The following is a 24,183-nucleotide window of genomic DNA, read 5'->3' as shown; positions in this document are numbered from 1 at the left end:
GCCAGTTGGAGAAAAGAAAAAAAAAAAAGTAGGCCAAGGAAGAAACAGGGGAAGACATTCGCACACAGAAGCACATTCTTATCACACATTAGCGTTTAGGACCTGGGAAGCATAATGGAAATAAATAGGCTATGTCAGGCCAGGTGTTATTCAACCCAATTGAATAATTCAATAACTGACGAGGACAGAGTGGTGAGAGTTAACATTAAGTAGCCTAGCCTAAAAGTCTGGGTTTCACAATAATCTCTCTTCTGGATATGTAGCCTATAGGCTTACATGCACTCTGGATTTTTATAATTTTCTATTAATGAAGTACAAAATGCAATACATATCTTATTGACATAACCTTATTTATTTATTTTAGCTAAACTGGAAAACAACTCAAGCCGTTTCTTTCTTTCTTTCTAACTTGGCTTGTGTTGGTCTTCAGCTATCACCCTCAACCCTGTATGCCGAGGCCTACACAGACCGACGTTTGGTTGACACTATCTTCAAAGTAGCTGCCTGGACTGCTGTGATATTCTGCTGGCAAGTCCCATCAGCATACTGGCAGAAAAGGAAACAGCTTACTAACTAGGATCCTTTGGGGAAACATTCACCAAGTCAAAGGGGAATTTCATACCAGTGTGAAAGAATGTCAGAAAAAGTGTCACTTCATCGTTGTTTGCTCTGACCACTTTGATGAGGGTAAGCTCTAACTCACTCCAACAGTTTCCAAGCATTTCTGTGGTTATTCTCTTAGATACCGTAGATTAATTCATCAGACATAAATGTGTACATAGGCTATGACGTAGAATAAAGCTTTACATATTTGTCTGCGGTTTGTAGAATTCTTCTGAAAGACCGAACAACAGGCGAATGACGTTATACAGGCGTACACCACCTAACTCTGACTCAGTGCTTAGCACTGTAAGTTAATGAAGAACTTGACACTTAATAACTGTTGACACTTAGTAACTGGAATGTTACAGTAGACCTACTTCTTACATTATATTTATATATATATCGTGCATATTCTCCTGGACTATTGATTATGTTCGATTTTAAGAGTTGCTGCTTTTTCATACTATCTCTGTTGATTTACATCAAAAGCATAATCAGACACTACCACTGTAGTACTACTGTGAGACAGCAGATTAAGTTGTGACTCAGTTAAATTGTAAAAAATATTATCCCTAGCTTAAACTTAATAAATAAGTAAATTAAAGAGTTTTGACATGTTTATGCATTTTTTCTTTTTTTGAGTTACTGTGACCCTTTTTGACATGATAAGACACATGGCAAGGGGGGCTTTTCCCTACAACTGCTCATTTAGAGATAAGAGACAAAATGAAGTCAAGTCAAGTTGTCTGCCTCTGACAAATCCAATGCATGTTAAACTGTCTCTCTGAACAATTTTGAAGATTATAACCGCCCAACAGTCTCCTCCCTTCCTCAACCAGTGGATTTATCTCCTTGGTTTTGTTGTGTCTGCAACTGTAATGATATCCCCATTTCCCAGTCAATAAAGGTGTCTTGGGACAGAGTTTTGTCTTCATTCTGTCACACTGTTTTTTGAATAGCAATTTCAAAACACACACACACACAATACATATGCTCCTCTGTGAGATAGATAAACCATAGTCACTTTAAACATGTCAAAATGGTGGAGGTTCATAGCAAAGGCTTTGTCAGTGTGAAGGCATTTATTGTCTTCACTCACCAAGGTTATTTTCTCCCATACAGTAGCCTCTCTGTTTTCCCTGTGGCCTTTAAACTGTTATATTGACCCAAGGAATGGAGTTCTCTGTAGAAGTCTTGGCACATATGAAATCCATGAGGAAATTGCCCTGCATGGTGTGATAAGTACCTTATCAAGCCCTTAGTCCAATGCAGCTCAACAGTTAAGCAGACACTGGGGGGCCATAGAATCACTATGGTCATTATGGTGAGTGTCAGCACTGTCCACCAGTCCTCCCATGATAGGACTTAATTTACGTGTGCGTACAATGGGAGCAGAAAAGAGGCCTGTTAAAGCACGAGGCTGTCACCAGCACTACTTTTTTTTTACTGTCCCCGGATTTACAAGATACCCCGTGCTGTGTTAAGGAAGAGCCTGTGATAAGGAAGAAGGTCTTTGCGATGCTGGATGTAGCAGCTAGACTATTTAAAGGCTTATCTGTGAGACTAGGCGTTTTAAATTCAATATTCAAAAAGCTGCAGTTGTAATAGAAAAGTATATTCGGATGGCTCAGACAGAGAGAACGCAGATATTTGGGCGTAATTCTCAGCTTGTATTTCTAAACAGTGTGAGCTCAGAGTTACAGACTAATCTCAATGGATCACACAGAATTACTTTTTCTTGATGTCAGCACTGTTTCACTGTTCAAATCAAGTAGTTGTAGATATATTTCATATACTGATATAAATAAGTATATTATCTTCCTGAGAACACTCCTACATTCTACTATTTTATTTGATGTGTGACCAGCATTTGCATATGGGACCTTAAAGGGGGTATGGAACTGTAAGGGTATGTGTCACCTAGTGGTCACCTAGTGATACTAGAAAGTACAGCGAGAGCTGGCAGTCTGGAGCAACAATGCAGTGGGGGACACATGAGGAGAAGTGCAGGGGGATGAAGCCACTAGATGGCATTGTAACATAATGCTAATTAATGAAATCCCACAGTGCAGCCTGCAGATAGTTCTATAATCAAACCACTGTTTTAATCTACAGACAAACCAGTGTACGTCAAAGCAAATCTCAAGAGTACATGAACAATTGTACCCATCTTCTCTGAGAAGCAGATAGAGAAAAAGCAGTCTTAATAAACAAAGAAACGTCACATGCAGCTTTTCAGCTATGCCCTTTCCATGAACACCTCACTTGGTGGAGAAAGTTAAAGTATCTACTTACATGACAAGCAAGCTTAATTTCAACTGTACATTTATTCCCAAAAGGCTGCATATACATCTGCAAATTCTACTGTACAGAAAACATCCAAAATGTTCATAATTATAGATACATTATACCACAAGCTGCCCCGGCAATACCAAACATGGTTGTTTCACACTAGAAAAAAAGCTCTTGCTGCCTACCCTTTAGTGTACTCATATATACCATTTGATGTAATGTACTATGGTTTTGTTTTTCAGCCCTGCCTATACTTTACAACATTCACCATTTACAGTAGATAAACAAGGCACAAGAATAGTGATGATGATGCGAAAGGCCATGCGTGATATGGGCAGAGAGAGAGAGAGAGAGAGAGAGAGAGAGAGAGTGAGAGAGATAACTGCATCCTAAATGAGTGTGATGGCAACAACAACCAGACATTTCCATATAAGTGTCCAAATGTATCTGCAATTTAAAAAAATAAAAAAGACAAGCTCTCTTTGAAGTGAATCACACATATACACTGAGATTTATATTCAATCTCGGACAAACAAACTTGAAAACATAATACTGCACATACACTAAGCTGAGCTTGGTGAAGCAGATGCTATGTGTGGGCTGAGGGGAGAGCAGAGCAACTGAATGCATGTTTATGTGTGTGTGAGAGAGAGAGCATTTGGACTAGATGTAGGTGGGCCGGAATACTTAAGCCAACTGAGACGTCAGTGAACAGATTTGACCTAGAACATCCAAATGGACCAGATCAATGAAAATGGCCGAGAAATAAGGAAGTACAAAAATAGTTTCTGAATTAGGTAAGATAGGAAACTGGAACACTGATGAGTCGGAAAGGGGTCCCAAATGTGTTACTCTTTTTAATCAATTCCAAATCCAGCAAGAGAGAAAAATGGGAAATTGATCAATACGGAAATTCTGATGGAGTGCAACTGAGACTCATATATGGCAGACAGGTGCCGAATCACTTGACTATCTCTTAGATCATCATAACGATTTTAGTGTCTAAAAGTGCATAACGAAATAGGTATATGACCCTGAAAAACTAGAGTATGCCTGCTGCTTCCTTTTGTGAAGATGTGATGATGGCTTGACAAGCAAAGGTTCTAGAGAAATGAAATTCGTGGGCTGACAGACTATACAAAGAGACAGCAGGACCACACCATGTTTTATGTGGGCCTACTGTAGCACATTTTTGTATGAAAAAACAATGAAAGGAAAGTACTTGTTTCACTTTTCTCTCAGTTTCTCTGACAATACTGCACGGAAGAGAGAATCGTATTTGTTTAAACAACACACATACAGTAAGAGTCACACATACAACAACAGATGGCAAAATCATGAGGATTAATGAAACTTTGAATCACACAAAACAGCTCATGAAAACAATACTGTATTCTTTTTTAAAGTAGAATTGCAAGATAGAAGCTTGTGGTACTACATGTGTAATATATAACCCTTTAAAATGCCGTTACAAAGCTTGCATTTACGAAAAAAAGAAAGAAAAAAAAAACTATTAAATAAAAAAAATAAAAAACACAAAATTAGCCTCAAAGCAAAACATACCTCACCATACTGTAGCCTTTATATAGTTTAGGTTTTTTTTTTAATGCAGTAGACAACATTTTTCAGACCTCCAATATTTGAATAAATGAATGTTAGAATATTTGCAAGACTTATTGGCAGAGTGGAGAAAGACTTGTTGGTGGGACATCAAATGATTTCTTGGCAGAATATCAGTCACCGTTCAGCAACTGCAACCGTTTTTGCACACCCTTTAAAACTGTGCCGAGCCATGCTAAGATCATCTTAGCTCAGGGGGAGTTGTACAGTATCTCTCCATTACGGTGATGGCACAGGAGAAAACTGATTACTCTGGTGATATGTCTCAGACTCAACCTGCCAGTATCTAAAGGAACCATTTTGAATCTCTCTTTCCTCACAGTTGTCCCACATTTCCACCAATTGGGACACTATCCTAAATGACAGACCCTCTCAATCCTTTCGTCAGAACCATACACTGCCAATGAACACCTGTATACAGCTGGCTTTCCACTATGCCAATACATCTGTGGTAATACCTCCTTTGTTGCTCGGAAAACCTGTTTGTTGAGCGCTGATTTTGCCAAGGCCTTCTAAATAACATATCCACTGTACTCAGTTCCTCCCGCAGCCTGTTTAATGACATGTTTCACCTACTAGTCAGGAACTCCGTGTTGGAACCCACATGGTCGAGGGCGGGGATTGGCTGGCGCTTTGATCAGGTTCTGAAGCAGGGCTGCGATTCATGGCATGGCATAGATCAACTCATCTGCCAAAGCATATGGTAAGACAACCTAAGCTCTGCATGGCACAGGACAGAGTAGCATGGCTTTTTAAAAGCAAGCTAGGAGGGAAAGACACCACAACAGCAAGCCCCTAATCTTTAGTGTTGTCATAGCAGCCCTCAATCCTTCATAATGTTGTTGCGATGTCTCAACAGTGTATATACACTGACAGAGCAAATGCTGTTGGGAGCAGTCGACACATACTACTTGAATGAAATGAAGTTGTTGTGTTTTACAGTAAGAATAACATCAAATACTGGGTGTTTTTTCAGTAATGTTACGAGGTTAACGGCAGGCCCATCCACTGTGCCACAGAATGACAATTACAGCACAAACACTTGTAGGTGAAGTGGTATGTCCAGTGGTTATGCATATTTTTGTGGACCTGCTAACCTTGCATAATGTCTGAACCTGAGCAAAATATGCATGTTTAGGTCATAGGAATGTTGAACAAACTAAACACAACTACCCAACTTCAAAAAAAAAAAAAAAATGTTGTTGAAACCACTGAATCCATCTTCATAATCTGATCTTCTCTGGTAAATAATAGTTAAAGATATGCTAATGAGAGGGGAAAAAGCTAAGCTTCCAGATATATAATGTCCCTTCCCAGGGCCTTCTGCTGGTGTGACTTATGTGGCGTGATATTGGAACTGATATTTTTAGAGACCTGATATAGGTAAAGGGTGAGTTGATCTTAGGAGGTTCCTTTGCAGCAAAAAAATAGGACTCTACTGTTTGCAAAACCAAGGCTCACTACATTCCCATCCAAACGCCAACAGTTTCACGCAGAAGCACTATCCGCAGATTCCCTTTTTCATCAGCACAGTGGTATATATCTGGATGGAGGAAGCGGAAAAATCAACACAGTCCCTAGTGTAGCATTTTAAATTCTCCTCTGCTATTTGGTACAGATGTGAAAATGTAAGAGTCAATATATATGCAAATAAGATCAAACACCATAGACCAAGGCTCGGAGAGGGAAGGGATTAGTACAAACATAGAGACTGTACTTATCATGGTCAGAGAAAAAAAATGCTACTTTGTGAGTTTGGTACTGTGAGAAAGTGTTTAGCAGTTATGGAGTAAACTCGGAGCTTCTATTAGAGTTCACGGGTTCTTCAGGGTAAACAAAACACAGATAACAACAAAAAAAAACAATCAAACAAACACATAAGTGCAATGCAGTCCTTTTCAGAAGGCAAACTTCAATAAAAAGGAGTACAAGCAGGACATAATTCAAAGGTAGATATACACGCACGTGTGTGTAACAGAAATCACGCTTAACAACCACATATCAAGAGTAAAGCCTCCATAAACCTCGAGAAAATATGACATGATGAAGATGGACTTGAACGAAGAGGTTAAACTTTCTTTTGGCTGCAGTAGACTGGTACCAAGTTTCTTTATTCATTCTATGGTAAAAAATTACCACCACACACGCACGCACACGCACGCACACACACACACACACACACACACACACACACACACACACACACACACACACACACATATAATACAGAATACAGTGCCTTTGATCTGCAAGCAAGATCTGACAGATGACATTTTGCTCGTACAAAGCACTTGAACAGTTTGCTTTTTAGGTAATTGATACGTTGCTGTGGACTTTGCTTTGACCAGCACTCCCCTGTGACTAACCCTGGAGATGCAGGGATTGAGTTTGCATTCTCCTACCGCATGTTGACCGCCAGAATGTTGATTATATTAGGCCATTTTTTTAATTTTTGAAGTTTGTTTCATTTTGTCTTGTTTGTGTTTTTTTTCTTCCATAATAAGACCGAAAATGTTCCCTCATTGGTTATAGTCTTGGCGTGGCTCCTCTGGGCTCTTGAGCTGGTGCTTCGAGTTGATCTTGCCTATCTCCTCCAAAGCGCTGGCTAGCGAGTCAAGGTCGCCATTGTCCTGGTTCTGAGCCTCCCACAGGCTCAGGATGACTGCAGAGGGACTCCTCTGCTTCGCAAAATAGGACAAGTTCCTGGTGGCACAGACAAGGAAGAGGGGGGAAGGGGGGGTCAATGTACCATTTCACAGTTAAAATGAGTGTGCTTGCACTTGAAACATGAAATGCAAAATATTCGTTTTTTTTTTTAAAGTGAGTGGGAGTTAGATTGGGATATCTTCAGCATGTTAATATCAGACCAGAGATCTAAGCCTAAGACATCACTGCTTAAATGAAAGGTTGCATATGCACAGATTAGCCATACCATGTCACATCTGAGGGAGTAATTTCACAGAATTGTCTAGATCTTTTTTTAGGAGACTCACAACTTTCTGCATTTCCCAGAACCTAAACTCTACACACAGGTAAATCCACTAGGGGGCACTGTGTTAACACAATGACCTATGAACCATTTTACGCTTCCTAGTACATGTACATCCTATACATGTATGGGCAGGTGTGACCCTTGTACGCAAATACATCATTAAGCTTCAGCACCACCTTAAAAAACATTCCCTTTAGCAGATAGGGAACCAATCATCTAAATTATTACTAGTGTGAGAGCAAGCTACCCTGGCTACACGAGCCACAGGAGATGTATTAAAAAAAAAAGAAACTAATAAGCATGGATGACCACAGCTAGGTTTTCAATTAACTCTGTAGCCTCGGATAGAGCCGGAGGTGCTTTATCTTCATCTTTTGAACTGCGGAGCCTTACCTCTCTATGTGGAGCTTCTGTGCTAAGAGCTGCCAGTCCTTGCCTTTAGCATTGGCAGTGTCAAAAGTGGCGCAGATCCTCTGTCGGATTGACAGTGGTATTTTGAAGGCTTTGGCCCCCGTGTGCGAGGTGACTGTGCAGTCTGCCTGCATAAAATATGGAACCGTCTGTTTTTCACTCTGTGAAGGAGACATGCAGAACAGGCGGAGAGCCGAGGAGTCACAACAGTGTCTGACATTTTGGAATGCCTGAAGGATGAGCACTCGAGCTACTTCCGCTGACTGCAAACCCCCAAAGACTTTTCTCTTTTTTTTCCCCTCAGACTCAGTCGTCACACAGCATTGCATTAAAATTCCACTATAATGCTTATATATTGATGACTTGGGATGGTTAAGGGGAGCGTATAGAGGAGGAGCCAGCCAGATATTTATTGGCGTGGGTTTTTTGCACTGACCTCTGTGACAGAAGTGTAGACCTGCAGAATCTGCTCGTGGCCCTTGACCTGCCTCACACTGATCTTGCAGGACAGCTGGGTGTTGGCCGAACTATATCTCTCCAGTAGGAAGGCACAGTGCAAGGGTTGCTGGTTGCTGCACCACACTTGGGAGAAGGAGAATTCCTGAGGGAAGAGAGAGAGCAAGAGAGAGAGATATATGGAGAGAGAGAGAGATAGGGAGAGAGAGAGTGTGTGGTTAAAGGGGGAAGGGAGGCCAGGAGGAATGCCTAGACGAAGACCCTCCCGTCTGCAAATGTCTCCTGCCCTCCCTGACAAGATGAGTCAGTCTCTGCCCTTGCAAAGGACCGAGCACGTAGCAAAATAACACATCAACATTAAATGCGCCGGCGGGTCTTTGAAGTGTTCATCAGAGAGAGAGAGAGAGAGAGAGGAGAGATGGAGAAAGAGAGAGGGAGAGAACCGGTAGAAAAGGTACACACGATATGCAAGATGGCGGAATTATCGCATAGCAGCACACTGATATGGCCTCTTTTTGAAAAAAGGTGTCTTGGTGGAGTTTCTCTGGTGACAAGCACAAGAAAAAAAAGCCTTTGCTTCAATCATGGTGGAACTCTATTAATGGAACTCACTTACAACCTGAGAATTGGAAGTGCTATCTGGGTGGTGGTGGGGCTCTTTGAAAATGGGCTGGTGTGAAAATGATGTGGTCTTTGATGCATAATTAATTTGCCTGAAATGGCACATCTGTGGGCAGCGTTTTTTACCTTGACCTCGCCTGCGCTCCCCCTCCTCTCTCTCTGCATATTAAGATGACCTGCAACTGATTCATTCACGACACTGGGCACAGGGAGAAGGGCCATGAATAAAAGCACAGGGGCCCTAACTTGTCTTTAAGGGACTCTTACCCCCCCCCCCCCCACACACACACACATCATCCTATCCCAGAGGTTCCCAAACTGTGAGGCGCGCCTCCCCTGGGGGGCGCCAAATAATTTGAGGGGAGGCGCGGAAGGTTGATTCAAAAAAGAAGGAAAAACGTTTATTTCATGTTAGAACTATCTATGTTTTTGTTCATAGAAGAGATGTATACTAAATCTTTGGGATAGTGGAAAGTATTATTGATCCCTAAACTGAGTGAGAATGTATTGTGCCAAACTTCAGTGAACCAGTGAACGGTAACTTGCAGCTTGGAGCTTGAGCTCCAAGCGGATTTGTACGCAGCCTTACAACACTGTTTACAGCTCTTCGAGTCACGGTAAAATGTATTTTTTGGTACATAGCTAATTTAGATACACGGTGTGGGTGCTTGCGTTTCTTTAGGAATCCGACAGCTTGGTTTGTATAGAAATGAATAAGTGACACATACACGTAAGAGGTTGGACATAGGCTACATGACGGTAATATGTGACGTTCCGATAGCTAACAAATTTGTCACATTTTATCGCTGCACGAGCCTAATATGGGCAACAAAGCCAAACGTCGAAAATATGATGAAAACTCATTGCATTGCATAGCATAGTATAGCACCGATTTAAGTGGCTTAACTGAAGTGAATATCATTAATTTTCAAATAATTGTGGGGGGGCGGAGGTGTCACTGTTTTCAGAGGGGAGGCCCACATTGATGGAGTTTGGGAACCCATGTCCTATCCTAACACACACTCATACATACACACTCATACATACACCGTACACACACACACCTTTTTCAACCCCCCCGCACCTTGGCTTTGATCCTCTCCAGTGCAGGATGCAGCGTATAATGAAACTATGGGGGGAGAGTTATGGAGCTGGCTGGCCAGATTCTCCTTAGCGGTAAAAGCTGACTTGATGTATGGAGAGGGCTGGAGCCATTACTCCACACCTGCTCTGTGAGATGGAGAGGTTAAGACAGGCTGTCTCCTCTCACTACCGCTTATAAATAAAGGTAGAGGGAACAGACCTGGCGAGAACTCTTTGCTTGCCACCTGCATACACTGACAACGTGAGTATGGATATTCCTGAAAGGGATGGTCACTCCGACAGTGCAGGATTTGTCATGTAGATTAAATCGACGGGGACACTAGACCGGAAAAGAATTGTTGCTGCTCACATTCATTCGCAAAGCCAGAGAAACGAAATTGAAACCCACCTATGTAGAGCAAATTAGGCATTCTGTTGCTGTGTAACTAGCCTGTGACCATACCCTCTCGTGTCATTTTTATGCTCTCTGGTGTGCTGTGTGGTGTGCTAAAGGAACAAGGTGAGTTGACCTGATACCCTTTAGGTGAACTACACAAAGGGTTTCAGCAGCACAAAGGTTGGACAAACTGAACTCAGGTTACCATGGTGTTCGACAAAGATTCTATTAGGGGCCGCTGATAATGACCTGCTTCATAACGACCTAATTTCATTACAGCTTGCCTCTAATTGCATCACAGTTGCACAGTTCTGACACAACCCTGGACATTTCCCCTCAGAAAACATGAAGGAGGAGAGATGAATACAATTATTTTGTATAGTATGCAGAGTTATTATTTATTGTTAAACTACAGTCTCCCATTGCACTGCATCTTGAATGTTATCCCTCTTTGTAGGTCACTTTGGACAAAGACATCAGGTAAATGAGTGAATGAGAATAAAATATATTTCCTGCAGATGACATAAGACAGGAGAGATGAAAACAATATAATAGCCTTTAGAATCACAGAAAAATAAAAAAATCAGAGAGTGCTTGAAGATACCTGACAGGTAGTGAAGGGTTTGATATCCCATAAAAAGTGGGGGAGGTCCTGGATGGACACCTGCAGACTGAGCGAGTTCCCTTTAAAGAGCAGAATCTTGGGCTCCTCCAGAAGCTGTCCACCTTTGCTTGTCTCCGTGGTAACCACTCCCTTTGTCATCAAAGACAAAGGGAGACGAAAGGGAGATAAGGAGCAGAATGAAGAGAGAGAAAAGGGAAAGAGATAACACAGGAGATGCAGAGGTGAGACAGGAAGGAGGGAGTGGGAGGCGTAATGGAGAGAGAGAGAGAGAAGGGAAGAGAGAGGGGGAGAGAAAAAGGAAAGCAGAGTATTTAGTACAGGCTCATTTTTAAAAGAAATATGAAACATGCTGCATTCCCTTGAGAGAGAAGAAGAGACAGACAATGTGTGTGTGTGTGTGTGAGAGATAGAGAGAGAGAGAGAAAGAGAGACAGAGAGAGAGAGAGAGGAACAAAAGGAATAATCAGAGCAAGAGCAAGACAGGGAGAGAAAGAGACAGATAGAAAGGGAGGAAGGGTGAGTGAGAGAGAGAGAGAGAGAGAGAGAGAGAGAGAGAGAGAGAGAGAGAGATGCGACGACTGGGGAAAGAAAATATTAAAGCACATTATTTACACACCTTGCATCTCCATGCAGTGAAATGAAAGACTCAGTGGGATGCATAACTCACATGGCGTGACAAGACAATAGATTGAGACTTTCACAACTCAATAGACCCTGGCACTGCCCCTCTGCTTGAGATGATATATTGGCCGAGGCATCAGTCCTTCCACAATCTTTCACCAGAAGTCATGTCCATGTGCAAAAAAGAAGCCTTTTGATTTCTGACACTAAATAAATAAATAAAAAAAATCTATTCCTGCCCATTTTAATCACGATTATAAGCAAATAAGTGAAACAGAAATGGACACCCCCAAGAGTGAGGGTGGATGCTACAGTGATTTTTTTGTATAACGTGTGTAGTGTCAATCTGTCAACCAGACAAATAAATAATGAATGCATCCCATCAACTGACAAGACAACCATAAAATATAATGACTAAGGTGAGTGTGTTCTACCTAGAGGAGGCCCTTCAGACAATGGAATGCTTTCTGTTACTATTCTTCTGTTCTAACGCCGTTCAATCCTTCCCTGTCTCACCTGAAAGGCATATGGCGTGTCATCCACACAATACACGCGGAGGCTGTAGTCCGTGGAGTTGGGCTCCGTGCTGCCGAAGACAGCCAGCTTCATCCTCTTCACGGCCTCCTCGGTGAGCGCTTCGCCCACCAGGGCGTATGAGCCGGGCTGGTCCAACAGCACATGGCAGCAGTTGGCCTCCATTAAACAGTAACAGGACATTGACTCATCCTCCACTGACATCACTTCCTGAAATTGGACATTGGGGGATTATGTAGTGGTTATGTCTATGGCTTATGGAAGCATACATTGCAGCAGCATTTATGATCCGTTCAGAATTTGAACATTGTTAATGTTGATGCTGATGTTGCCCAGATCTATAGTAGGCCTCCTCCACAAGCAATACACAGGATTTCTGTGTTGCCTGGGAAGTATAGATCTCAAGGTGACTGATTAAAAATGTAACTCTGGCTGAGTTCAATATATGATTTCTGGGGCTACAGTTCAGAGTCGGAGAATGGGCCTCTTTTTTAATACATATGTATCTATTCATTCAAGTTGTGCAAATGAGATTCACTCATAAATCATTGGATAAATCCTCAGGATCCAGAGAGAGAGAGAGAGAGAGAGAGAGAGAGAGAGGGGTGAGAGAGAGTGCAAAGGAGCATGTAAAAAAAACAGTTAGTGGAAAAGACAGGAGTAATTTACTGGAAATTTTCCTGCAATTTGGGTCTACTTAACCAGATAAAAAGATTTTAAAATGATGTAAACTGAGAAGATGCATGGAGCAAGTTGTGCCAGGAGACAATCTTTATTCCCATTAACTGCACTGGCGAGATAAACCATCTCTTGGGACTGTGCGGCCATTTAATGAAGTTTTATAATTTAAGGAAGTAATACACTCCACAATACGTTGAAAATTGAATTTAAATCCGCCCAAATTTCCCCTGTGATTCTAATATATCTAAAAAAACATATTTACTGACTATGTGCATTTATAGGCCCTTCAACCCAGCATGACTAAACATGACTAAACACTAAATGTTACAGTTCAGCTTTGTAAACTGTTTATCATCTAATGAAAGCATGTAGCAGGCAAACAAAAGGCTGCAGGTACAACAATTGAATCCCAATGACTGGAATCAGACTTCAAGAATGTGTTTGGAGAGAGAGGGACAGACTAAATCCTCTCCCCTTTACGTGACCACTGTAAGACACTTTGTAGATCACACTGTAGGCAGATTTGGGTAGGACACTCAGTCTGGCAGTCGAGACCATCCAATTCTGCCCCCACTTCTTCATGGTGGCAGAACACACAAACAGTCCAAAAACTCAAAATCTGCAGATTCCAAATAATGAATGCAAATTATGGCTAATCACAGAGAGATAAGATACACAAAGAACACAATAACTGTGGCCCAGGAAATCCATTACCAGATGTTCTCATGTGAAGTGTGCATAGAATAGTCAGCTTTCAGTAAGTCAATAAGCCACAGTAATGATGTTAGTAAGAACTTTTCATATACCTGGTGGCCAGCAAAATGCTCTTTCAAGAGCAATTTCATACCATTATTTGGGCCTTAATGGGATCCTTGTCACCTATTCTTTTCAGAGCATTGACATTTTGCTCAGATTGCATTTCCTTTAAAAATTCTTTTCCCCTCTCAGTCTGATCATCAGGTAATTTGACTTTTGAATAGGACACCAGCGGGTCTATTACAAATCGCAAACAGCAGACAAGTGCGGACACATTACCGCAAAACAGACACTCTTATTCCCATCTGCATTGACCATGTCCACTAGACTTCAAAGAGAAATAAATCTCCTCCAATGACCTCTTTGTCAATGGCAGGATTTGTATACTGAAATGGCCGAAGTGTGTGTAAGAGGAGTGTGTGTGTGTGTGTGTGTGTGTGTGTGTGTGTGTGTGTGTGTGTGTGTGAAGAAAGTGGACGGGGTGGAGAGAAGAAGAGCAGTGAATTTATTGATAGTAAGGTCAAGGAGAGGCTTTTTAAGCAGATAGATTTGTGTCTTTCATTTCTTTTCAGCCCAGGGGTCAGGCACTGAAACATCCATACAAACACAGCACTTTCAAAAATTGCCTTTCTAAGGCCTCCATTACAGCTCAATTTCTTACAACAATGGCGTTTAAGACACAAGGTCTGTGGCGATACAAACTCAATTATTTTTTTCCCAGTAAGCACTCTTCACAATGGCCCCTAATAATAGCTTTGGGTCCAAATACAATGCACTGACACCCATCTAGTTTAACTATACTGGTGCTATTATATTTTTCCCTCTGCAATTATACTGTCATTCATGACGACAGCATTGCTTAGGTAGGCCTACTCAATTTAAAACACTTTGATGAGTGACGGTGTTGATGTCATAAACAAGGGCTCACTGAACAGACATTACACATCTTTTTTTCTCCCCTTTCCCGACCTGTTGGCAATTATAAGCATACACCTACAATTAGAAAACACTTAAAGCCTCACAAATCCATCACTTCCTTTTGGTGCCCTTTACCGCAAAACTCCAACCCCACCCCACCCCCCCCACCCCAGATCTTGAAAACAGCATGCATGTCAGCTTATCCCTTTCTGAGACACATGACAAGGAAGAAAAGATGCCTCCTTTTCCTGATTGGCTGGATCATTTTCTCCTCCTTCGACTACACCACCTAGGCTTTATTGATAGCTGCTGGGCTGTGAGGAAAATTTCTCCAACGTTAAGAGAAGCGGAGTTCTGGACTAAAGCCACTGAACCTACCTTGAAGAAACCCTGCCCTTAACATTACCCTCTGTCACTAAAAATTAGCATGTTCATCCGGTCTCAATTTCATGCTGTGTACACACGTGCCCTTACGATGACCAAAAAAAAAAAAGAGACACCATTTTCTTTTATTTAAAGAGCGCTATCTGCTCTGCCTAAGGATCCCTCGGAGAGGATCTCAACGTGAGCCGGCCTGACGGCTCGTTTCACATTCATTGCGGCCGGTGAGGCCGGGTCAGTGGCGGGGTCATTTCCCTGACACTTCCCCTGATTGCTTAAAGCCGACACCCATTCCACCACGTCCATCCACCGCGGCCAGATCGATACTAACAACCCCCCCCCATCCCTGCCGGCCATTGGTGGACCCTGGCATCCCGCCGTTACAACCCCTGTAACTGACAAACACCACGTGCCGCCTGCGCTATTACATGTGGCGTAATTGTTTTTCTCCTCCGGTGGTTTTATTTTTTCCTGTCTGTCTGTCTTTTTTCCCCTTTTTCTGGGAGGGCTCTGTTTTCCCCCCTCTGTGCGTCTGATGTCCTCGCCGAAGATCCCCCGCCATACTCTTCTGATCAATCACTCCCACCCCCCACCCCCGCTCGTGCCATGTGGCTCTTGATCCTTAAGATGACGCATGTAGGAGTTTTACAGTATTCATGCCGTCCATCAAATAATTTATAATGAGCTTCAACTTCAAAAAAGTGATCATTAAGCAAACGGACCAAACCCGTCCTGTTCAACAGAGGCATAGCATAGCATGCTGCATACGCCTCTGCTAGTAACAGTTGCTGTGGGACTGTTGCCCTCTTTTGCCCTTACCTCCCACTTGTTGTCCTTTGCTTGTCTCTTGAGCTGGATGTTCCAGTTTGCAGCGTTAACCTCGGCACAGTGGGCAATTGTCATTGCGACAGGGAAGGAGAGGTCAAGCCCTGGGGGACCGTATGTCACCTCTGGCGCCAGGAGAATTTCATAGCCCTCTGCTGCCTTCACACTAAAACAAGAGGAAGGGGGAGGAGGAGAAGTGAAATAATCCGAGTTTAATTGAATAGGGAAGTGTGATGACAACAACAACAACAACAACAACAACAACGACAACAACAAGACCACAGATGCACAAACCTGCTGTGAAGCACATTTGGTATTAATACAAAGGTTTCATGGTGGCGTGAAATGTATGGTATGACAATGCAATCCATGATTCAGTTTTGGTTTCACAGAAGGTTGTTACAAATTACATGCCTCTACTCTGTGGTCCAGATGAAGCCGCATGTTAATGGACTGGGACTGTCTATAGTTCGGTCTGAGCCACTATGTTTGTTTCCCCCTATACATAGACAGGGCTGTGTATGACCACCCGAGTGCAAACAGTGACAGAACAGGCAGATGACCGTGAGGAGCAGTACATAAAAAGTGTGTAGGATTGACATCACAGACCACACCTTCAAAACATAAATAAAACTTTTCAAGAAAGGCCTTTGAAATCCAATACATGTCTAATTTCACTCTAAGAAGATACTGCAATAAGATACTGAATGGCTGATTCGCCACACCTCCAGAGAGAATTTCCTATGGCTAAGTCGCCGATTCTCTCCAGCCGGGAAACAGTGTGTCTGCTGTTAGTGGCAGCTCTTGCATATTCATCAGCCGCCATGTATAATCTTAGAGCCATTATCTTTCTTTCAATCGTTGCTTGTGGCCGTGCGGCATGAAATAAAAGCAATTAATGAGGAAAAGCTAATGAAGGGGGTGGTGGGGGTGGTGGTTGGGGGTTGCTATGCTGTCATGCAAATTCAAAAACAACCAAACAGCCGCCTGCAGGTGTTTGCTTTCCACAATCGCCGTAGAGCCATGAAGTTGGGATAAAGATTTAGAGGAAAATTGGATTTGGGATCATTAAAAAAAACAAGGTTGACAATGCATAGCACTGCCAGAGGGATGCAACTGGTGAGGTGTCTGGTAGACGGGATAGAATGATCAGAAATAGCAATTCGTAACAAAATCTCTTAGCACTCAGTTCTGGAGTAGACATTTATCAAGAGAGTGAGAAATGTGGGAAACAGAGGTAACCATGGTGCAGAAGTCATTGTTTTTCTATCTGGTACATAAGAGCACTAAATATGAGAGCAATTTAGAAATAATTTCCAAACCACTCCACAAGGAGAGGAACACAGACAAAAGACCTCTTTACACCGAGTGCACCTGCTTCATGGTGCCTCTCACTTATTGCATATTTTACTGATACATTTTTTAACCACAATAATCTCAACTCCTGTGTGATTAAAAGGACTGTTGAAATCTCAGCAGAATATATATCCTCCAGGCATCATAAGATCTAGGCTTACTAAAAAGCTGCTTTCAAACCGTTGAGCTAGACTCTATGACAGTCACGGTATTCTTCTTTATGCAGTACATAGTGTACACAACGCAAGATATGATTATTTCAGTCTTGTTATTGTGACCATTAAGAACAGCTACACTATCAGTGGTTATAATGGACTAAACTATGGGAGAAATGTATCAGAAACATGCTATGTTCCCTATAATGATCTGTGCTATTTTGCAGTACGAAGCTTTCCACCAGCACGTTGCAAAAGTAACAACCCATAACAGAATGACAGCTGAAACAGCTGGTTCCAATAACAAACCCTGACACTGTGAATCAGAAGCTAAAATAAAATACCACAACATCTTAAGGCGCTTCATGTAATAACTATATATCTTTCCTGGACATGTTTCTTATTCAATAACATAAGGCGAGGAGCAAATTTGCTCAGGTTCTTTAACTAGCACAACACTGCAGAATACAGGCAGGCTCCTTGAGTGCCAACCCACTCCCTCTCCTCCTCGTCTCCTCATCATCGTCAAGGGTCCTATCCAGCCGGCTCTCTGCCCTTTAACGAGGTGCATTATTCAAAGTGAATTATGACTCACCCATGTGAGGCTGAGAAACGGGCCGGCGAGGCACGCTAGGCCCGCGGTGAGTGGCGAGCAAACTTAATAAATGCACACATTACCGTGCTCCATTGGCCTTGACTTCCATTTGCTTGTATGCCCATTTTCCCTCACAGCTGCTCTGACAGGGGATTGTAGGGGGTGGTGGTGGGGGCTATTTTATTTATTTATTTTTTACAACATGATGCCAGGCTGGTCTGTCGCAGCGAGCATGGGGGCACGGGCGACGCCACCAGGAGCTAGCCTGACCCAGGGGTGATGTTTGTTGCTCTGCCACCTCGACAAGTGTCTCGACGAAAAAAAAAAAGAGAGCCCAAGGTAACGCTGAATATGCACAACAACCATATGGCCTGCAGCACCTAAGGTTTCGTTTAATCAAATTTCCACCTTTAAAACTGCAATCGTGGATTAATGTGATGAGCGCCTGTGGTTATGATGCAAATAAAAGCCAGTGATTGTAACCTTTCAGAAAATGTGCCTTTTGACTGCATCTCCTCCTTCTCTCTTTCTCTCTCTCCCTCTTTCTCTCTCCTTTCTCCTTTTTCGCCTTTCTTTCAGCAACCTCTCTACTGTGACTCAAAAGCACTTTGTTGAAATTGTAGCCCGAGGCAGGACTTCCCCTCCAGAAAAGCTTTTCTGACTCACAAGACTGAATATTACATAGGTATTGCCCTGCACTTCTTGTGTTGGAAAAAAAGGGGTCAGCCTGTGATGTGCACTGATGCTTTCCCTGGGCTACGAAGCAGTCAGGGCACCTGCTCAGCCATCAGGCCCAGGATCTGGGAGAGGGTGTGGGGCAAGTGTGGGTGGTGTGGGGTGGGGATGGGGTTGACTTTTTCAAACTCCACCTGCTAGCAGATTCTCATGGGTTATCTAACACAAGAACGTATATCTAATGTCTGGTTCAGATATATCTGCCTGACAATCTGGGTAACTGATGCTACATGCTACATTGGCTAGCGAGCCCCTAAGAGACTGAACTGGCTAGTTTCTGCAATGCCGTGCAAGACACAGCAGAAGCTAGACTGCAGTCAGGCTTGTCTTGGAGCTGAAGGAAGTGTAGCTCAGGGTCAGCGCATTTTCTGAATGCTCCAAACCCCTAATACAAATTCAAAGCAGTCCCTCCCCCGCACAACACTATATCCTTAAATGAAAACCACGGCTAATGGATTTTAAATATCATGGTGATTCTTTTTTTTTTTCCAAGGTGCTCCGGAATATCCAGACACCTTCAGGTTGACGGATTGATCGACTTGCGTTTTTGAGAAGTAATAGATTTCTATTATAGTGTGGAGAGGAGATTTCAATGTGGTTTGTTTGGTTGAGTGAGAAGAAAGGATTCAATTCTCTGCAGACCCCTCTGGCTGCAGAGAACAGACAGTGAGTGACAGTTCTCAGGATGACAGCCCCAGAGTCCCCTGGGCCACAGCTTGGCAGTAAACATATTTACTTGCACAGGGGTGGAGAAGCAGTTCAAAAAATGAAATGTAAGAAAAAACAAAAAAACAAACAAATGGAGGCGTCTCACAAATTGTTTATACCCCACGATATCCTGACTCATTTTTGCTACACATTTCTTTTGATCTCTCTGTACAAAAGAGGACGTCAGTCAGGTTTGCTAATAAACCATAAAGGAACAAAACGTGCTATTCTCCACTGCATGCTATTTATACAACGTTGGCATCCTTCCCACATCATAATGCCACAGGGTATCTAATTGGAAATGGTCCTTAATGTCTGCTGGAATATTTTATGCTATGTTCCTTAATCATGAGAGATTGAGAATCTGAGAAGCCAATTTTATGCGGAATGAGGAAGTCACATCATCCTCGAAGGCTGGTCTGGCCCATCAGGGGGTCAATGGGGTCATCGCTGGACATGCATACATAATATACTGTGTCAACATAAAAGTCCTCAAAAGATTTACAGGCAAGAAGTTTCATGGGGGATTGGAGGAGGCATTTGCCACAGTATCATGCCTAAAATGATCAGGGAAATGAGAGGCTGAGAGAAAAACTGAGAAAAACCTTTCAGCTCCGTTTAAAAGGAAATGGGGAACTTTCAGACCAGCTAAGCCAATTAAATGAAACAGTGAACAGTGACACTCAGACCTGTCAAAAAAAAAGAGAGGGAGAGCAAGCGAGAGAGTGAGGGAGAGAGAAAAGGAACAAACGGACAGCCCCCCCCCAACGCAAAGTAATTCCAGTCAATTAAAGCCACCTTGGAAATGAGGTTCTTACGGTTGCTTTCGTGAGGACTCGTGCTCTTGCCTTGAACCTGAGAGATCAAGCGTGTAATGCCACCCGCCAGGCAGCGGGACGAATGATCAGCCCCCGATTCCTGACACTTAAAGGATCCCCGCCGAGAGGCAGGATGGGCTGGGGATCTTGCTGGGCCCCATCTGTCCGAGTCGCTGCTAGACCGGGAGTCATTCCACGACGGTGGGTGGGATGGATACTTGCACGTCGTATGTGTTAATCCAGTGTTTTCGAGGGCAGCCAAGGACGAATAACACACGTGCCCGCAAACGCAACCGCGCCCGCCCCGCCATGCGCCATTTCCCCAGTCGGCATATTTCATCTGTTACTGTGCTATTATTCATTCATAACGGCAATGTGTCGGAGAATAAATGGGGAAATGGAGGTTCTAAAAAAGGAAAAAATACTAGGTCACATTCTCGCTTTTTCTGGTTACAGTGCAGTCTTGGCTGAAAAAAAAAAGCTTCCTGCCTAACATCAAGATAATGTTTATCAATGTTTATATAGCTGTTTAGCTGTTTATCAAGATTGCATTATTGTACTGATTGCAGATTGTCAATCCATGTTAATACACTGATAATTGTATGGGTACCGCATACTTTCCATGTATTCATCTTGCTCCCCGCAAGAGAATGATGTTGGCCAATGCGCTATCTTTCACTAACAGCATTTTTTTAAAACAATATGCAATCATGGAGTTAACCACATAGAGCATCCTATACCATCACAATGTAATAACTCCCATGACTGCACCCATTTTGAGTAATGGCGTTCGGTAATAAGCCTTGACTCAAATATAGAGCCGCGTGCACTAATTTGCCTCCACGGTATCCATGGAAATGATGATCTCCCACCGCAGTTCCGCCAGTGTGGGCTCAGTGACTTAATCTCTCCCCTTAGGAAGCCAGCAGTGGCACAGAGGGCACATGCTGTACCTAGGACAGCACATGCTGAAGTGCCAGTTCAGCACCTGCACAGCATGCTCCTGCAAACGACATGCTCCAACTAAGATAAGCTGCCTGCAAATTGAGCCGGTTCTGGTCTTGCCCACGTCCAGAAAGTGGCAAAAGTACATTCAACAGTTTTAAAAGGTTTCAGAAGTCAGGGATTCTGTAAGTACAGTAAACAAGTAAGATGGCAGTGGTTAAAGTGTGAAGATGGGTGGGTTTATCGGGGATATGTGATGACAACACCTAAAAAAGATCATGCAGGGTGTAATAATTAAATATGACAGTGGTATCTTGGGATTAGTGAAATGGCTGGGAGGGGGACATCAACGGACGGCTGCATTATCACACAGATGCAGACTCAGCCTACCTGGATTCCCTCTGATTTATCACCATATACATTTCCCAAGAGGTGTCCTCAGCAATGGCCCCATGGGATACCAGCAAGCTCACCCCTGCAAAACAGCACACACACGCACACACACACACGCACGCACACGCACGCATGCACGCACACACACACACACACACACACACACACACAAGCACACACACACACACACACACACACACACACACACACACACACACAAAAACAGGCCTTTAGAAGTCTGCTACACTGCAACGTGATGAACAAGTTAATCAAAAGACACAGACAAAAAGTTAACACTTTGACCTTGAAAACGTGCGTGTGGTAAACGCTCGCCGTTCTACATTCACGCAAGTGTTTCAGTCAATTTGTCAGTCGACCCATTGAAGTTTATTTAATAAACACATACCATTCTGCCATTGAGAGTGAAGCACCACTTAGAATATCAAGAGCTAACAGTCACCTATGGGCTCATTATTGCCCTAATGCAACACTATGATGGAGCCCTTTCAAAATATTTTCATGCATGTGGTTAGCTCAGTATGCCAATGTATGAATGTGTAGGTAAGTGTGCTGTGTGTGTGTGTGTGTGTGTGTGTGTGTGTGTGTGTGTGTGTGTGTGTGTGTGTGTGTGTGTGTGTGTGTGTGTGAGAGAGGAAGAGTGAAAGAGAGAGATAGAGAGAGAGAGGGAGAGAAAAAGATGGTTGATTATGAGAGAAGGAAAGAGAGAGCAGAAGAGTGCAAAGAGACCCTGACCTCTGACCTCTGCTTTTATGTGCTTGACAGAAGAGGCAGCATTTGTGTGTGTGAACAACTAGCAGCCTTGAACATTCATGTTTCAAAATGCTCCACTTGACCGAGCTCCTCCACCCTCCACCTCCACCAGCCTGGAGGAGGCAGATTTTTCCAGCGTCCTTTGAGTGCCTCTTAGTGTCCTTCATACACAAGGGCCCTGGATGGGCATGGCGGACAAGCGGACTAACAGCTCTGACAAAGTTTTGACCAACACGAGCTAAGCGGTCAACAGAGAGGGGTACAGTCTTTCAGCCACATACACACACACACACACATACACACATAGAAAACTTGGGATGCATGCAGTGCCAAGTGATTCTGAAGACCATCTTGTGTGAGTGGCATCTTGTCTGAGAGGCAGCTCTGTTTTCATGACTTAACACTGGGCCACATGATGCCAAGGCGCTGCAGATGAATGTTTTCTCATTAACACCAGCAGTGCAGCCAAGCGTGACAAACTACTGTGGCTGTAGAGTGAGATACCACTGCACATCTCCCCCCGCCTCCCTTTATCTATCCTTCTCTCTCTCTCTCTCTCTCTCTCTCTCTCTCTCTCTCTCTGCCAAATCAGCTCTACTTCATACTGTTCCTCACCATGCTGTTACATTTAATCTCCCAAATTGTGTTGCTATGAAAGAAAAAAAAATCCAAACTCACCGGTGTTCGGCACAACCAGACGGCCGCCCAGATGCCCGAAGACACCTGTGGTTCTCGGCTGTGCCTTGCCGGCCGTGAGCGCGCTGGGGCGCGAGAGCAGCGTCAGGTTCTTCTTCCGGCCGTCCATGGTGTGGCAGTCTCTGTCCATGCCGCGGGGAAAGGTCTCGGGGTGGGCTTTGACGTGGTACTCTGCCCGGTCAGCCACACCTAGTGAAACCATAAAGGAGCTCTGAACTTTGACCTTGATGTCGGGCAGGGGGTCAAAGAGCTCTTTGTCTATGGAGTCTTGAAAGCAGATCGGGCTGCTGTACGTCTGCCCCACTGTTATATCGGGCTGCATTGAGGAATTCAGTAGGAGAGGGTTGCCTATGGAGATAAAAAGACAGGCGACAGTGTAAACATCCACTAATTAGAGACTATTTCCACTGGCTCTCAGGGAGGGGTGGTGTGGGGGAAAGTGCAGAAGTTCGAATGGGGGCAAAATACTTTTGATTTAGTGCGCTATAAAAATAACGGCACAGAAAATAATAGCTTCATGGATCAGGTGTAGGACATAAACTGAAGAGAGAAAAAAAACCCACTGGCAGCTGCTTTATAACTGTTGGTATAAAAAACTATGAAGAAAATGTACACTGAGAATAAAGGTATGTGAAGAAAATGTGTGATTTAAAACAAAAGAAAATCTCCCATTTCTTGAAATCCCTCCTATGATGTTCAGAGTCATTTAATTAGTCAAGGCGAGTAGCGTGATTTCAACACTTCTAACATCAGAAACAAGTCATTTTCCTCCCAGTGCCCTTACGCCTGATTGAAGGTAGACACAAGCACAGTAGCACCCGAGGAAAATCACTCTTTGGACACCAACAGCAATTGTTACTCTCTCCTACACACACACACACACACACACACACACACACACACACACACACACACACACACACACACACACACACACACACACACACACACACACACACACACACACACACACACACACACACACACACACACACACACACACACCTAGACACACACAGACTCCTTCACTCTTTCCCTAATCTATCAAATGCACACTCAAACACACACACATACACACTCACAAAACACCTCCTTTCTAATCAATCAAACACACACAGACACACACACACACACTGACACATTCTTCCTGACTCTCTTTCGCCATGTGTGTGGGAACACTTGAGCTGAAGCAGTT

The 24,183-nt window shown here is 43.3% G+C and overlaps 1 protein-coding gene across 5 annotated transcripts in view; it reads right to left on the bottom strand.

Annotated features, from left to right (window-relative positions):
• Positions 1-2,911: 2,911 nt before the first annotated feature.
• unc5db (unc-5 netrin receptor Db) overlaps positions 2,912-24,183 on the bottom strand; it is a 106,076-nt gene continuing 84,804 nt past the window's right edge. For 3 of the 5 annotated variants that reach the window (XM_048243041.1, XM_048243043.1, XM_048243042.1), the window contains 8 exons: positions 22,971-23,336; positions 21,519-21,603; positions 15,811-15,982; positions 12,238-12,465; positions 11,080-11,229; positions 8,355-8,519; positions 7,901-8,079; positions 2,912-7,218 (listed from right to left, as the gene is read on the bottom strand). In XM_048243041.1, coding sequence (XP_048098998.1) covers positions 7,035-7,218; positions 7,901-8,079; positions 8,355-8,519; positions 11,080-11,229; positions 12,238-12,465; positions 15,811-15,982; positions 21,519-21,603; positions 22,971-23,336 — 1,529 coding nt within the window. In that variant the 3' untranslated portion in view covers positions 2,912-7,034. Of the gene's footprint in view, positions 7,219-7,900; positions 8,080-8,354; positions 8,520-11,079; positions 11,230-11,771; positions 11,874-12,237; positions 12,466-15,810; positions 15,983-21,518; positions 21,604-22,970; positions 23,337-24,183 lie in introns of those variants that run through there. The other 2 variants (XM_048243044.1, XM_048243045.1) reach the window with 2 other exon arrangements.

Source organism: Alosa alosa, chromosome 5 (genome assembly GCF_017589495.1).
Source record: "Alosa alosa isolate M-15738 ecotype Scorff River chromosome 5, AALO_Geno_1.1, whole genome shotgun sequence".
NCBI classification, from domain to species: Eukaryota; Metazoa; Chordata; class Actinopteri; order Clupeiformes; family Clupeidae; genus Alosa; species Alosa alosa.
Note: the sequence above shows the minus strand (reverse complement) of the source record. Positions and strands in the feature narration are given on the sequence as shown.